This window comes from Corvus brachyrhynchos, unplaced genomic scaffold (assembly GCF_000691975.1).
Source record: "Corvus brachyrhynchos isolate BGI_N302 unplaced genomic scaffold, ASM69197v1 scaffold202, whole genome shotgun sequence".
NCBI lineage: Eukaryota > Metazoa > Chordata > Aves > Passeriformes > Corvidae > Corvus > Corvus brachyrhynchos.
In genome coordinates this window covers 6,841,736-6,855,843 of record NW_008238132.1, presented here as the reverse complement: position 1 = coordinate 6,855,843, position 14,108 = coordinate 6,841,736, and the positions used below count along the sequence as shown (strand labels likewise).

Sequence of the window (14,108 nt, the reverse complement as noted above, 5' to 3'; positions counted from 1 at the left end):
CGCTCTCCGTAGCGGGAAGTTAACGGGGGAGCGCGGGGTTGTGGCGACCCGCAAAGATCAACCAGTCCAACTCCTGGTCCTGCACAGAACCATCCCCTGAGAGCATTGTCCAAACGCTTCTTGAACTCTGTCAGGTTCCAGTGCCCAACCACCTTCTGGGCAAAGAGCCTTTTTCTAGTATCCAAACTAAACCTCCCCTGACACAAGCTGAGGGCATTCCTTCGGGTCCTGTCACTGGTCACCCCACAGAAGAAATCGGTGCCTGCCTCTCTTCTTCCCCTCACGAGGGAGTTGTAATTGCAATGAGGTCTCCCCTCAATCCCCTCTAGGCTGGAGACCAAGTGACCTCAGCTGCTCCTCACACGGCTTCCCCTCAAGGCCCTTCACCACATTCGTAGCCCTCTTTTGGACACTCTCTACTAGAATCACAGAAGAAGACTCTCAGAATATTCTGAGTTGGAAGGGATCCACAAGGATCATCAAGTCCAACTGTAGCTTGAATGGGATCCCAGAAAGTTATTTCCTGCAACAGGCAGCTCAGCTGCAAATGGTGCAGGTAGAGCAAAGACCTGAGCCTCTGCTACTGTGCTTAACTTTCTGGTGTTACAAGGGATTTGGGGGTTGTGCTCTGACAGATTATTCAGCTTTCACCAGAGGTGTCTAGAGGGACCAATCTCCATTAATAAGCTCTGCTGGGCATCATGGTCTCTATAAACCAAGGCATCTGCTTGTGACCTCTGGGCTTTTTGACCAGAGCCTCTGTGGTGGAGTGTTTAATGCCCCTGCCACTTTTTCTAAATATCAGGGCATCTAAAAGCTTCTCTGTGGGTACATTTTTGGAGATATATCTGTAAGCTGCTGTCATGTATAAAACCCAAAAAAATTATTCAGAGTCAGTGACAATAAAATCCCATCTTGAAGAGTTTCAGAAGTCCTAAGACCATCTAGACTAAAAACACTAAGGACTAGAAGGACTAAAAATTAGTAAAAGAATTCCTGAGGATGTGACCTAAAGCAATATAGAAATTGTTGAGTCTCAAATCAAGACAATTGAAGCCTAGAAACTGGATAAGAGCATGAATTGGGTTAGAAATAGTTTCTTTTTAAGGATCCTTTTGTTTCCTGTATGGCCTAAAATTAATTTTTTTGCTGTGCATGCACTGCATGACTATTTCAGATGAATTTTTCATCTGTTTGGAAAAATTCCTTTCTAGGCACCCTCTTCATGAAAGACTACAAAAATGATGTGTGCGTTTTACACTTACCAATCTCTCAAATGTGACTGGACCATTGCTGAATTCTGTGTTAAAATAGACCACATCAAGCAAAAAACACTTTTCAGTATGTTTTTCTCCTGGTACCCCAAAACCAAACCAAGACTTGAAAGGAATCTGTTTTCTCTATTTTGAAGTGTTTTTTTCTCCCCCCACTGTGTTAGAGAATCTTCTCTCACCAGTAGCTTGTTGATTCAGACACAGTATTTGACTTGTGTGCTCTAGGATTTCCATTCAGAGCTGGGCATGGAGGTGGGATTTTTGAGGGTCAGTAAGCCTGAAGTAAGTGGAAATCAAATTTACTGCAACATTAATCTGTAACTTGCAGTTACCTCATTGTGCTGGAGTTGTCTTCATAAGAGGGGAGGCAGCACGATAGATTGATAGGTAGAGAGAGAGAGAGAGAGAGAGAGAGAGAGAGATAATGTCCCATCCTACAATGGCTTTTCATCTAATTATGATCTTGAATTTGAAAGCTCCCACTGTCCCACTGACTGGACTGGGACTAAAGGATTTGCTGCTTCTCTTTGCCTTCCACCAAAAGCTGCAGGTGAAAGCTAGAGGGCAGCTGACAACAGCATCTCTGTGGGCACGAGGAGGGTACTCATTCACTCCCGAACCAAGAGAAATCATGTAATTCCCTAAAAGCTGTTGAAAGGAAAATGGAACCAATCCTACTGCAGAAATCATCCCTGCCCAGGGACTTAAGTGGGCTTCTTTTGGCAAGATAACAGTGGAGAAGAGGATGGTAGTAATGAGAAAAAGTGGGCCTTAGTCTTGGTGTTCTTTTATATACAATTCAAGGCAATGCAGCCTTTCCAGTTAACCAGCATGTTGCCCTCTGAGCTTCAATTTTGAATACTTTACAGGTTGGCAAGAGTTTCTGGATGGGCCTTTTGTCCTTGAATAAGACATGCTAAAAAAACCTACTGCTTCTCTCAACAGCTGCACTTTGTTCCTGCGTCTGCATCTTACAAGCCCAATTCATTCAAGTGATTGATTGCTTAACACCCCTTTCCCCCCACCCCTTTTTCCTTTACTTAGCAGACCCATTTGCTTGGATGTCCCAGAAATGTTCCAGAAGGCTCTCATTGCTGATATGTTGTGTTTTGATCTGACAGGTGGGAGAAAGCAAAAGCTCTCTCTGCCACAATGTCCTTTGGAAGTTGTCATGTCCTTTGTGTTCTCAGACCTCTGGTATGTTTCCATTTGTGCAGGTACCTTCTGATACACAGCTACAGAGCTGTGTGATCGTCCTGGCTGATGACTTTCAGGATTATAGCCTTTGCAATCATTTAATAGCCATTTGCTATAACAACAGTGCTCACTCAGAATTTACTGAGATGTTTTGCTGGGCTTTTCTGGTGCTTCTTGTACCACTGTTAGTACATTTTTACACCCTCATCTTCATGGTACAAGTGGACTGAAAATCTCATTCCCCATCACCATCTCTTTTGGGGCTGGTTTGCTGAGAAAACTTATTCCTGCATTGCAGTTACCTACTTTGCAGTATTTTTCTGTGTCTGTGCACTGCAGGTTTTAGATCCTGGATCCAGGTTTCCTCTTAAACTCTCTTAAGGTAGATGACTTTATACCTACCTCAAAATTCTAGCTGGAGTATAATGATAAACAGTGAAGCTGTTAATCTGTTTAAAGACTAGTAAGAAGAATTTACAGTGCTAATTCTTGGTGTTTTGGATCTTTATTAATCTCTAGGAGTTCTACTTTGACCTTTGTTTTGCCTTCTGGATTTAAAAATAAACCCTCTCCTCTTAGAAAGTTTTATCTGTGAGCCGTTAAGCATCTGTAACAGCTAGGCCCATGAGTTCATGTAGGAAATAGCTGATATTTGTTAGTACTAAATACAACAAGGTGCTCTTTTTATCTCTTAACACCCCTTGTATAAATGACCTTGGAACAGATGTACTTGCTTTATAAAGCAGTGTGCTGAAGTACACACAGTGGAAAGGGAAATAGTTAGAGTGTGTGCTGGCAGGAGTGTGATTTGTGATGGCTGCAATGCTGAGCAGGGAAACCTGCCCTGAGCAGAAGCCCCTCCAAGAGCCTCTGTCTTTATCACTCAGTGCCTTTTTCACTGCTTTGAAAACCAGCAAGATTAGGAATCATGTAAAAGTCAGTTTGACAACAGTGAAGGCAGCATCTGTCAACTCTACATCATGGAGATAGAAAAAATGGTTTTGCAACCTCTGCCTGTCTCCTGCTGTAGAAGTTGTAGGCCCTAGTTCCTGCTTTGTGAGGGGAGAGCTCAGTGTCCTGCCATGTTAGTGGTGCATGGCACCACTGATAATTTGTTTATGAGTAGCTTTTTCCTCACTGGTCACTGAAAGCAGCCAGTGATGCCTCTTTCTTCCTTCCTCCTAGCAGGGCCAGGTTCATGCAGACAGCCTGGAAGTGATTGCTTCTGCAGTTACCTGCAAATACTTGGAGTCAAACACTCGCCTGCTTATACCTTCTGGTAAACAACAGCCACTGAGGCACAGCAGAAGTGTTTTGTGGGGTGGTGAGTGAGCATCCTTTGGCTGCACCAGGGTTCCTCCCAAATGGCACCAAGCACTATCAGGTTCCTTTGTTGCTCAGCAACCACTTTGAGTTTGCTCCACTGGCTTCAACATAAGTGTAAGGTCCTGGTCACTGCACACCACCCTGCCCCGTGGGTCTGTGACCCAAACTCATTCACGGTCCAGCTTCCCTGCGCACAGCTGTGGGATTTTGCTCCCTGTCATTTGTGCAATAAAGCTCATGGTTCTGTTGTGTAAATATCCCAAAGGCTGCCCTGCACAAAACCAGCACCCTGTCTGCTCTTCCAGTCTGCAAGCCCATAGAGGCAGTTTCTTCTAAGGTTGTCTTTTTTGACATCAGTTGTAATGCAGTGATGTGTACTCTCAAATGGTCTAACTTGTATTTTTCTCCATTTATGTAACAGAAATTACCTGTCAATATTTTCTTACTGATATGTGTTTCCTTTGACAGCCTTTCCCATGTTTTTGTGACAAGGAGGCAAGAAATCAATTTTGTTTCTGTATTTAGAAATAAATGCAGTATTCCCAGAGCCCAGGCTAAAATGTAATACATTTGACATTTCCACATAGAGACATATTATTTCTCACACACACTGCACTTCACAAAGCAAGAGGTGTCTGAGAAGAAGAAAACAAAATGAAAGTGAGGACTTTGGCTATTACAAGCTCCTGATGAGCTGTTGTTTCTCACCAACAGCTGTAAAATGAAGACTGAATCAGTTAATGAAGGGAAAATGCATAAGGAGGGAAGAGTATTTGAGGAAGACATGGATCTGGGTGGTAGGGGGTTCTGCTCCATGGGATCAACTCCTGCTGCTCTTCCATGTTTTCCTTTGCCTTTCCCAGGCTTGTCTCAGCCAGGGCTATTTTCAGCTACGTCCATCCTTTCCTGCTTCTTTCCCATCCCCAGGCTCTGCAGGAGAGATCTCCCTTCACAACAGGGAGCATGGAAAGGAGCAAACATATCTTTGTTCTGAGTCTGTGCCTTCTGCATCTCCCCCCTGCCACTCTCTGTGGGAGCAGCTTCCCTTGTCTCAGCTGCCTTAGCACACAGGCTTGCTCTGGAGGAGCAGAATACTGTGGGCAAGTGGATGAGATGATTCCCTGGCACACATACAGCTTGTCCAGGTCAGTCCAGCAGCCTACATAGCCTCAAATAAAGTCCAAGGCTGGGAATCCTGCCTGACTTGGCAGAATTAAAACCCTGGAATAAGACAATGTTCCCTATGCAGTGCTCAGCTGCTGCAGTAGAGGGGGAAACAGCCTCTCTCCACATTCCTCTTCTGTGGTTGTGGACAGCTTGTGCTTCCACAGGTTCAAAACACAACTTGTCTTTGGGGCGTATTTGCACAGCACAGACAAAAACCAGACCTATATTCAAATTAGGGAACTGATTTCCTCGTTAAGATGGGGCAAATTTGTTGCACAGGAGCCACACATTTTTTGGGGATATGCTTCCCTTTATAATCAGTTTAGCTGCAAGCTGGCCAGTGCTGGTATCCTTGATTTATAGCAGAAGCCAGGTCATTTTTGTTGCTTTCAAGGTTTCCTGACATTGCTTTGTAACTTCTGCAGAGCTTCAGAGTGCAGAAACATTACGCAGAATTGCACAGAGTATTCTGAGCTGAAAGGGACCCACAAGGATAATCGAGTCTAACCCTTAAGTGAATGGCCCATATAGGGATTGAACCCACTCACAGAGTCCTGCTGTGCTTGCATACCCCTGCTACAGCAAGAGTCTTGTGGAACCGTCATGGGCTCTGTGAGCTGACATCACAGCTGAGTTTCTGAGAGCACTGACACAGAGCTGACTTCTTTTTGCTGTGGTGAAATGCTGCTCCTTGTCACACGGGATGAGGTTAAATAAGTTCTGGAGGGAAAAAAGGTTACTTTTATCCTTTTGCTGCCTTTTCTCTCTTACTCTGGCCAGGGTAGCTGTCACCTCTGACACAGCAACTGCACCAACCTCCACAGGGATTTCAGTGCCTTGTGTTGCAACAATACACTGGTGGTGGTTCTTCCATTCCAGGTAAATACACCCTCCCATCTGGCTTGCATTCCTGTAACTTCCTACCAGTTTTAGTGATTTCCAGATGATGCATCTCAGGCTGGTTCACTGTGCTGAATTTGGGCTCTTTGCTAAGGACAGCGGTATTTGGTGGAGTCTCAGGTTTAGGGCACCTGACTTCAGCCCACACTGAAGGTTGACCTTGTGGATACATCCCTGGTTGCATGCAGGGGACATGCTGGGGTCAAGGGAAAACACTCTGAATTTCTTCTCCTGCCCTGCCTTTTTGCCTGTGGGCCCTAGGACAGTGTCCACGAGGGGCTATGGGGAGTGATGTACCTGTGCAAGGGCTTCACATGGCCTTCATATCTTGGGAAAAAATTGACCCAGCCCTTCTTAAGGGTTAATCTTTTTTCAAAATCAGCTCACACAGAGGTGCTGTTAAAACTTTAAACAACTTTAACGTGAGTTCATACAGGCTCATGGCTGACGGGAACAGGCTGTAGTCAAAGCATCTAGCTCCCCACCAATCCCTGGCAGCCTGGATGAGCTCCTTGGCAGAGATATTTGTCACAGACAACTTCTGAAAGAGAAATAAATGAATCCATCTGGTGAGTTCTGGCTGGGAGAAGGAGAGGGAAAAGGAGGGAAAGCAGATGGCATTATCCGTGCAGCGAGGGAAGGAAGATGAAGTCCAAAAGTGGAGATAGAAGGAGCAGAGACTCATCTTGGAATGGCATGCAGATGGGGTGATCTGAGGGGAAGATGAGGCAAGTGAGAGGCAGGACAGAGTTGTCAGCCCCACTGCTCTCTGTCCTCTCCCGCATATGCCACCCCCATCTGGGGTATATACCCTTGGAGTTCTGCTGTTCCAGGGGGCCTGGAAGCCCCCAGCCACTGGAAAGGAGACTGAGATGGTGTGTAGGGGAGCTCTCTCTGATCCTGGCTATGGGAGACTGAGGACATGGACTCTTGGATGCATGCAGTCCCAGGAAAAACAAAGCAGTGTTGCTGCTTAGAGCTGCTGCAGGAGGTTTCAGCCTCATCTCTGTTAGGTTCTTCCCAACCTGGACAGCCATTTTCTAGTCCAAAATTGGCTTTTCTAAATGCTCTGGAAACCTTAGGCTTTGGTGGCATGCTTGGAGGTCTGTGTGACCCATGGAAGAAGCACTGGATGACATCAACCTTAACATTTTGGGTCACCAGAGGGTTCCCACAGTGGGGACACTGAGTAGAAGACAGCATTGCTTTTGCTTCCCAGTGTTTTGAGGCTCAGTTTGAGGTTCTATCTGTGACATCTGGGCAGGCACCAGATATCCTTGGTCCCTTGATATTCACCTGGATGTTGCAAGCCCTCATCTGCCTTGTCATAAGAAGCACTAAGCCTGCCTCAGCAATAAACAACAATGCAACAACTAGACTTGAGCCTGTGGAAAATGCTGTGCTTTGCCTGATGAGAAAATCTTTTAACATCTACTGGTACCAAGTGCACAAGTGGTTAAATTTTGTGTCTGCTCCCCAACTCCTCAAATGCAAACCGGCTGCAGTGTTTTCCCCCAGTTTTCTTCTAAGTTCCAGGAAATCCCCACCAAAGCTCAAGTGCAGCATCACAGGTGACCAGAAGCATATAGCAACAGTAAAGCAGTTTGTAAACAGTTCCCTAAAGCTGTGAAATATACTTCTGGATACTAATTTTATCATAGAATTAGCTTATTTTGGTGATGTTAAGCCTGCTCCTCAATCAAATAGGAAGTGGCCCCCCAGGGATGCTGGGGATTGTTCCCATAAGACTCAATCGATCCAAGGCCAAGACTATGTTAGTCAGTTTAGCTAATTCAGAGCAGTTTGGGCCATTTTATGCCTATTTTTTTCCCATCTTACTTTGTATTATCCCTTTGTTTTATTGCTGAGATGGCCTTAGGCTTTGTGTTCCCTGTGGGAGTGATGCAGCACAGTGACAAATGGAATTTTAAGGGGATGACTGTGGGGAGGAAATGTGTCCCTGCACCTCTCTGTTTGCCAGGCCAGCTGCACATGGCCCTTGGAGACAGCATCACTCCAGCAAGCAAAGGAGCAGCTTTGAACTTGAGAGGTCTTTGTTCACCGTGAATGCACCAAACCTCTCTTAAACAGCTTCCTTCCTCCTCTCCTCTCCTCTTGTCTCCTCTCCTCTCGTCTCCTCTCGTCTCGTCTCCTCTCCTCTCCTCCCCCCCTCCCCTTTTTCCTTTCCTTTCCTTTCCTTTCCTTTCCTTTCCTTTCCTTTCCTTTCCTTTCCTTTCCTTTCCTTTCCTTTCCTTTCCTTTCCTTTCCTTTCCTTTCCTTTCCTTTCCTTTCCTTTCCTTTCCTTTCCTTTCTCCTTTCCTTTCCTTTCTCCTCCCCTCCCTCCCCTTCCCTTTTCCTTTTTTCTTCTTTCTTTCTTTCCTTCTTTCCCTCTCTCTCTTTCTCTCATTTTATCTTCCTTCCTTCCAGGTGGGCATACCCCAATGACACCCTCGTGCTGGGGGCCAAGCTGTGCCTTTTGACTATAGTTCATGCGAAGAATTTCTTTCCTCTCTGTTAAGAAAAACCTGTTTATGGGTTTAAGAATGAACGGTTTTAGGTTCCTTTCAAGCTTCAGGTGGCTAGCTTTGGGTTCAGCTCTTCCTCAGTACAACCACAACTCTAGCAAGTCTCAGGGCTATGTCAAATCACTAATTTTCTTTCCTGTGATTTTCAACATAACTACATGTGTGTTTTAAAAAGGAGACTATCTCACCACGCTTCCCTTTTTGTCATCTGGTCTCTGTGCTTTTCTTTTACAGCCCTGCCCCATTTTTCTCTCTAGTCCATTTTCTCTTGTATTTTATAGCCTTCATGGTATGGAACTACTTCTGAAATACTTAAGAGATAGCCTGGCAGCACCTGAACATAGAGTTCCTGGGAAGTGCTATTTTATTTACAACATCCCTGTTTACACAATCCAGTACTGAATGCCAGAGACAGCAGTGGAGGCCTGGTTAATTCTGAGTAAACATGCCAAACTTCATCTATTTCCTAAGCATTTGTTCTGGTGGGGAGAGAGCATTAACAACAAGGCATTGCAAGCTCACAGGTGTGATTTGCTGCTACTAAGCATGCAAGAGGGATAGCTGATAACAGGGGTACAAATGACTTTCCCAGAAAACCAGACCATTTCTATGGAGTCTGCCACCAGGAGCAGAAGCCTGCTGCTGCAGTGTCTGAGGCTGGGCAGGAGCAGCCCAAGCCTGGAGCTCCCTGCAGAAACAATCACTCCATGAGTGGCTTGGGAACAGTGAGCTGGGGTCCCAGCTGAGAGGCACCCGCCCTGGACACCCAGCACCCACAGAGAGCAGAGCAGTGCCAGGGCTGTTCGTGGCACAGGGCACACCCTAAAAAACGGGGGTTCAGGGCAGCATCCCACCAGGGCATTTCCTTCCCTTCTCCTGCTCACCTTGTGCTTCTGGTACCCATGCAATTACTTCTGGGGAAATTTCTGATGGGCGTTTTACTCCCAGTGCAATTTAGTAGCAATTGATAAAGGAAAAGCCATTATCAGGAGGCTGCAGGCGTGCAGAAACAGCTCCACGGCCACATATCAATATGATAAAGATTTTTTCCCCCTCAGTCTACATACATTTACAAAGATTACTCTTCATAGTAACTTGTCCAAACCCCCAAAAAATAACAGCTGTTCTTTTATGATAACTAAACATTTTAATGACACCCCCCAGCAAAAGCAACCTAACCCAAGCCTTGCAGACAACTGCTCTCCACCAGAGTATGAAGCCAATAGAAAAAGAAAACCTAATGTGTATGCAGTGAGATAGAAGATTTTTTTCTGTCTTTAGATTTTTGAAAGTTTTATTCAGTGACTCAGAGTTACAGATTGTTTAATGGAGGACTGGTCATATTTTTAAAACCTAGAGAAGACTTGGGTTCAACTCTGCTGTCCTGAGATCTCTGAGCTGGCTGTTGAATTCTGTTAAATTGATTTGGACAGGCTGGATTGATCGGCTGAGGACAGTTGTATGAAGCTCAATAAGGCCAAGTGCTGGGTCCTGCACTTGGGTCACAACAACCCCTGCAGTGCTACAGGCTGGGGTAAGAGTGGCTGCAAAGTGACCCAGCAGCAAAGGACCTGGGGGTGCTGGTCAACAGCAGCTGAACGTGAGCCAGAGTGGGCCCGGGTGGCCGAGAAGGCCAATGGCATCCTGGCCTGTATCAGCAATAGAGTGGCCAGCAGGAGCAGGGCAGTGATTGTGCCCCTGTACTCAGCACTGGTGAGGCCACACCTCAGATCCTGTGTCCAGTTCTGGGCCCCTCACTACAAGAAGGAGATTGAGGTGCTGGAGCGAGTCCAGAGAAGGACAGTGGAGCTGGTGAAGGGTTTGTAGCACAAGCTAGGAGCGGCTGAGGGAGATGGGGATGTTTAGCCCGTAGAAAAGCAGGCTTAGAGGGCACGGTATCACTCTCCTCTACAACTGCCTGAAAGGAGAAGGAATTAACAGAAAACCAAGGGCAAGCATGGACATACCACCCGTGATGCTCCTGTAAGCGCAGTCCCACATCATTGATTTTGGTCCAGATTTACACCACTAGAGCCAATAAAGTAACAGATGCAATGATGCTCCAGAGAAAATGATGCTGCAGCTTCTTCTAGCTTTTCCTCACAACTAGCCTCCTTCCTAAATTGTACAGTTGAAGTCTGCATTTAAAATCTTTTGGAGTAGAATTAGTGAATTGGTTTTTGACTTGTAGTGCAGCGTTATGCAGCATGAAGTCCTGGGCATAGTCCAGCACATTCACTGATGGGTCTTGTTTGTGGCAAGGTGGGTTAACTTGGAGTTTGCACACTCAGTACACAATGTGATGCAGTGGAGACACACCACTACCATTTACCAAACACAGCACATCTATCCCAAGGAAGTGATCGGGGGTATCTGAAGTTTTACAGATACAGAGACTGGTTGCTAACATGTAAATAAGAGACCTTATTTGATCGTGTGGGTCAGGCCAAAAGGGTTAAGCCCAGAGACTACTGCATGCAACAGATGCTTTTCTAAGAGAAATTAGTGAAACTATTCAGGAAAGTCCCCTTCATGATTACAAGACCAGGCACTAAAAACAAACACCTCTTTTTCCAAGGCTGTTCAGGTTGGTGGGTGATTTTGTGTCCATCTCCTTGAGAGACTGTGTTTCGTAAAATCTTGTTTAAAAGAAAACTGTTTTAAAATGGCAAAGGCTGTCTGGGAGTTGTACCCATTACTGCACCCAAGAAGTGCTCCTTTGCAGACCTTGGTGTTACGATTTTTAGAAAATACTAGAAATGGCAGAGAACACATGCAATGAACAATACGTAATAAAGTAAACCTGTAGTTTTATTGGCAATTTACTCCAGCTTTTACTATTGACTTATCATCTTTCACGAGTTGCACATCATTGTCCCTACTTTATGGTGCCTGCTTGCTCTGTTAACAAAAATACAGGTATCCCAAAATACAGACAGTTATGAAATACCACATGCCCCAACAAGTGTCCATCCTTTTGCAACTCTCCTGTGAAAAGGTAGTTCCCTTCTTTAGGCAAGAATGCCTGAAGAAGTGCAAAGGTGCAGTCTCAGAAGCCGGTGGTGTACTCATTCCTTGTGCTGGCACTGGTCTCTGTGTAGCCCCCAGCGTCTTTTGTTACCGTGAAAGCCCTTTCTGCAGCTCGGCGTGGCAGCAGCAGCTTGCAGGCTGCTGCCCTGTACTTCTTCGAAACGAGGTTGTAGAGGACAGGGTTGATGGATGCGCTCAGGTAGAAAAGCTGCAGAGCGAATATATTAAAGTACTGGGAGAACAGCATTGTCCCCATGTCCCGGGTGTTTATAAATATGATCCTGCCAATGTGGAAAGGCAACCAGCAAATTACAAAGGCCAGAACCACCACAGCTATAAGACAAAATAACACATGCGGCAGTTAAGGAGTGAGTTAACTCTTCAACCATCCAGTAAACTAAAGTTTATGTGGCTGGTTTTGCAGGTTCTTCTAACTGATACAACTGATATATAGAGATAATAGCATTAAATTGTTGGAAAACCACAAAAATGGGAATAGCATCAAATCTTTGAAGTAAAAGTTAACTGGTAAAATTTTAAGCTAAACTGTGAGGTGAGATTTGCTGAGAAAAATGTTAACAGTAGCATAACGTGTATAATAACATCAGGCACTACAGAAACCCCCCTTGGCAATGTCTGTAATGCCACATAGGAGATAGGGAAACAAAAGTCAGAATAAGGAGTTTTTGTGGAAGCTCCACAGCAGCTCCATTCGCTGCAGAGTTGTTGTTTAACATGTCTACATCACTGAAAAAGACCTGGGCTGCACCTCAGTCACCCAAGCTCCCACAGAATTTGCTCTATTGTGACAGGATGGTAGCTAATGTAAAGACTTTACAGTATAGTTGGGTTATCGATTTTTTTCCACTAAAGCTTTTACATGCATCCCCAGACAATTACTGCTGGAGACAGCTATTTGCCTAGATGGATCTCTAGCCTGAGTCACTTCAGCTGTTCGCCTGGTTCTGTGTTGCATTTTAGCACAATGCAAACAAATACAGACCCTCTTGCAATGGCAACACAGCAGGAGCAGATGAGGAACAATTAAATAAGTGTATTACTGTATCCATACTTTTAATTATTTTTGTTTATTAATGCATGTAAGTAAAACAATAATTTGTGGAGCATCCTCTGTGTTTCTCAGAGCTTAAATAAAAGGGATGCAGCCAAAGAAAGTTTACATCTGAAATACACCACAGGCATCGTGCTGCTGGATCTTTGAGATAAGGGGGCACTGGTCTCATTCAATGGGTTCTGAGATCATGGGCATAGGTGTTTCTGTCAGAAAACCTTGTGCCTGCTTCAGTGTAAGTACCTTCCTCAAATAAGTTGGCAAAATTCTCTCAGGCTTATTAGTTTCTTTCCTTTGTGCTATGCTATTTCCATCCAGCTGGTTACACTCTCAGTAAAAGAAGTCTCTCATGTGACATGTAAAAACTACACTAAAGGTAGGAAAAAAATAATTTGGGAATTTTGTTTTATGTTCCTTAATCAATGGTTGGATTTCTTTTTTCTTTCCCTTTAGATTGGTCACTACTTACAAACATTAAAGCCCCAGAGCAGACTAAGATCTCTTAACTTTCCAGAGTCTGATGCTGGGTTAGTGAATGTATGACTAATAAAATGAACTAAAAATGATCAGCATCCTACATCTGTAGGAAGTGCTTTGGTATTATGGGATTTGTCTCCAAACAGCTCGTAGGGGTTAAGTTGCCATTTCTCAGCCTCCTTGGGCAACCAGTGGATTTATTCCTAGGAGAGCTACAAATGACCGCTAAGAGCTTACTTTTCAGAAGCAGAAATTTTCTACACAGAGGTGTTGCTGCCCACTGGAAGAGACTGCTGATGTTACCACAGTTTTTCTGAAGATGCAGGCTACCTTGTACTTGGTTCTGCCTGGCAAAATTCAGGAAAAGGGTATTTCTACGGAAGGCAGTCGTGCTGCTGGATGTGCAGTGCCACGCGGGTGAAGCCTCAGCTGTGAGGGAGTAAAATCCCTGCCGTGGCAGTTCCCGGGAGTACTGATGGGCTCGGCAGCGTGGCGGGGATGTGCCCCTGTGCTATTCCCTATCCTGTACGGGAGCTGCGGGTGCCTCAGCCCTGCCATGGCCCCCCAGCCCCGGTCCTTGCCCCAGCCATAGCCCGGGGGGGATGGTAGCGGGACTCACCCAAGATCCTGATGGTCTGGCGGTGCCCCTTCTCCCGGAGGAGCGAGCTGGGGCCCCGCAGGCGGGTGTTGCTCCGCCACAGCTCGCGGCCAATGAAGCCGTAGAGGACGCTGAGGCAGGTGACGGGCAGGACGAAGTAGCAGGTGGTGACCCAGAACATGGTGGCCAGCAGGCCGGACTGCAGGGCCTGTGGGGTGGGCTTGCACTCGCGGCTGAAGTCAGTGTGGTTGTCGGGCTGCTCCACGCCGACCAGGAAGAAGAAGGGGCTGGCAGAGACGAAAGCAAAGGCCCAGAGGACGCCGATGATGGCTTTCACCCGGCGCTTGGTGACGACCACCTTGGCTTTGAGGGGGAAGCAGATGGCGAGGTAGCGCTCCACGGTGAGGGCGGTGATGTGGAGGATGGTGCAGTAGGTGCAGCCCTCACTGAGGTAGTGCGAGAGGCGGCACAGCAGCTGCCCGAAGATCCAGGGCCGGGAGCGCCAGAGGCGGTAGAGGTCGAAGGGCAGCCCCATGAGGATG

General features: G+C 46.0%; 2 protein-coding genes across 8 annotated transcripts in view; one reads left to right on the top strand and one right to left on the bottom strand.

Annotated features, from left to right (window-relative positions):
- Positions 1-14,108, top strand: part of LOC103615159 (RCC1 and BTB domain-containing protein 2) — a 468,828-nt gene that overhangs the window by 162,292 nt on the left and 292,428 nt on the right. The gene's annotated exons all lie outside the window — the stretch shown is intronic.
- MLNR (motilin receptor) lies at positions 11,180-14,102 on the bottom strand. Of its 2 annotated transcripts, none has more exons than XM_008633207.2 (2): positions 13,588-14,102; positions 11,180-11,752 (listed from the first exon to the last, which is right to left on the bottom strand). In XM_008633207.2, exons 1-2 carry the CDS (start codon positions 14,099-14,101, stop codon positions 11,439-11,441), a joined length of 828 nt encoding a protein of 275 aa, XP_008631429.2. In that variant the 5' UTR covers position 14,102; the 3' UTR covers positions 11,180-11,438. The 2 variants fall into 2 exon arrangements, with proteins under 2 accessions (XP_008631429.2, XP_017589130.1); XM_017733641.1 differs by having other exon boundaries at positions 11,180-11,627.